Genomic DNA, 2,372 nt, shown 5'->3' with positions numbered 1-2,372 from the left:
TTAATTTTCCACAAGTTCATGGTCTTGAATTCACTAAGATTCACTTTAATGTTGTTATGTTCTTTCTTTCATATGCAAATAACCTGGAAAGGTTGGGGAGTTTTTGTAACCATTTCAATCTATTTAAACATAATGTCTTTCTCCTGAAGGAGTGAGTTTCGGTGCTGTGAGAGAACCAAAAGGGAAGAGGAAGGAGGCAGCTTTAGACCAGGAAGCACTTGGAGAGGTGAGGTATGGAGAGTACCCCTCAGCGCTGGTGAACAGGCCAAGGACCAAATCAGGAAACTGATCATGTGGGGATGAGGGAAGAGAAGAGCCCATTGTCAGAATGTGAGAACGAAGGCAAACTGGTGACAAAGAGCTGGAACAGGGGCTCGCATGGCCCTCTGCCATGGTTACTGGACAAACGAGTAAGGAAGCAGGGAGACCCCACTGGAAGGAAAGTGCCATATTCCCACCTAGTGTCCTTTTCTGCAGGGCTAGAAGATCCAGGCCTGGTGCTGGGGAGAGACCTCTTCAAAAGCTGAAGGACCAGCTCCCAATAGGAGAAAGAGGAGCAGATCTCTCTCCTCTGGCTCTGATCCAACTCACTGCCCTCATCTATTCTCTGTCCCTCAGCCAGTGAGCTGACCCAGTGATAAAATGAACAAGAGATTTGGGGATTTTCCCTAGAAGAGACAGGCAGACTAATACCTCATTCTCTGAAAACTTACTATGTGCCAAGTGGTTTAAATACAATTCCTCCAAGCCTTTCAAATAACCCTACGAGCAAAGCATTATTTTATCCTCTTTTCATAGATGGTGAAACTACATTTTGAAGACGACAGATAAATGACTTATGCTTAGGCTTCAAGCCAGAGAATGATGGAGCCAGAATTCATACTCCATCACCTCATTCTAACCTCGTGCTCTCTCCATTCCACTGTGCTGCCTCCTAACCAAACTTCACAGTGGACCTGCCTATAATTTGTGGGCAGCAAACCAAAGGTAAACCCAGATACTTCTTTCTTGCCAGGCATGGTCCCAAACTTTTGAAACTTAGAGAAAGCATAGGCTGAAAATTGAAAAGGTTGTCCTCATCTTCCCCCAAACATGCTCACAGCAAGAGAGCCTAGAGAACTCTTTACCTGTTCAGAAAGCTTCCTCACTTCCTCTAGAATGGAAGCAACAGGCCGACTCCTCTCCCGGCCACGTGTGAAAGGAACGATGCAGTAGCTACACATATTGTCACAGCCTCGCATGATTGACCTGGGGAAGAAAGTACCAGAACTTAGTAACAGTAGCCAGGTGTCCTGAGGCAACCCAGGAGCAGGTCACAGCTTCCATGGCATCACTCTTTGGCTCTGAATCTTCTTGCTACTATGCTCACACAGGATCAATCTGAGATCTCAGAAGCACTAAGGCAAAGATTTCTTTATCTTTAAAAAGTGGTATGTAATCGCAAAATATAAACCAGACTGTAACTGACAGACATAGTGGTTAGTCTGAGGAGAGACAGTGGTAAAGAGATACAGTACAGACTTACATCTGGACTTTCTACTGTTTTTATGAGTGTACTATTTGGACTTCCTACATCCAAACCAGAAAAAAATAAATATTACAAAGTATGTATGTGTGTGTGTGTGTATGTAGGGGAAAGAGACCCTGGATTTAAAACACAGGGTGCTGCAATTCTCATACATTCTGATCCAGCTGCTAGTATCTAAGTTAAATCACTCTCTTTCATTTGCATCCTACATATGAAAGCCAGCCTCAACTTATCTTAAGGAAATAATTGCGAATATGTATCAAAGATGTTCACTGGGCCGGTCCGAAGGTAGTGAGTTATCTCACTTGATTGTTCACAGTCAGGTACAGATTGAACTCTTTGTTCTACTACTTTCCCCCTTCCCCACTACTGCACTTGACTAATAATAAAAAAAAAAAAAAGATGTTCACTGAAGAATGCTTAATGTTAGCTACTATTTTTACTAAGCATTCCAACAACAGAACATTGGATAGCCATCAAAATGAACAGAGGTTGGCAAACTCTGTCTGTAAAAAACCGGATAGTAAATACTTGAGGCTTTGCAGTCCACAGTCTCTGTTACAACTACTCAGCTCAGCTGTTGCAGTGGCAAAAGCAGCCATAGGCAACATGTAAAGGAATGGGCACAACTGTATTCCAGTACAACTTTATTTACAAAATTAAAGTGGTAAGCCATTTGCCAACCTCTGCTATAGAAAAGTTAATGCCGTAAGAAATATTCACCATATTAAATAAGACAAGGTTACAAAACTAAGTACAAGAGCCAATTTTTATATATAAACACACACAAACACAAAGGAAAAGAACAAGAATGATACACATCAACCTAACAGTGTTTATCATC

At 42.1% G+C, this 2,372-nt stretch overlaps 1 protein-coding gene across 1 annotated transcript in view; it reads right to left on the bottom strand.

The window, feature by feature from the left end:
* Positions 1-2,372, bottom strand: part of CDK5RAP1 (CDK5 regulatory subunit associated protein 1) — a 111,607-nt gene that overhangs the window by 78,070 nt on the left and 31,165 nt on the right. Inside the window, 1 exon segment of the mRNA XM_012665714.1 lies at positions 1,149-1,153. Within this exon segment, the coding sequence (XP_012521168.1) occupies positions 1,149-1,153 (5 nt within the window).

Source organism: Propithecus coquereli, unplaced genomic scaffold (genome assembly GCF_000956105.1).
Source record: "Propithecus coquereli isolate 6110/MARCELLA unplaced genomic scaffold, Pcoq_1.0 Scaffold122, whole genome shotgun sequence".
In the NCBI taxonomy this organism is placed as follows: domain Eukaryota; kingdom Metazoa; phylum Chordata; class Mammalia; order Primates; family Indriidae; genus Propithecus; species Propithecus coquereli.
Note: the sequence above shows the minus strand (reverse complement) of the source record. Positions and strands in the feature narration are given on the sequence as shown.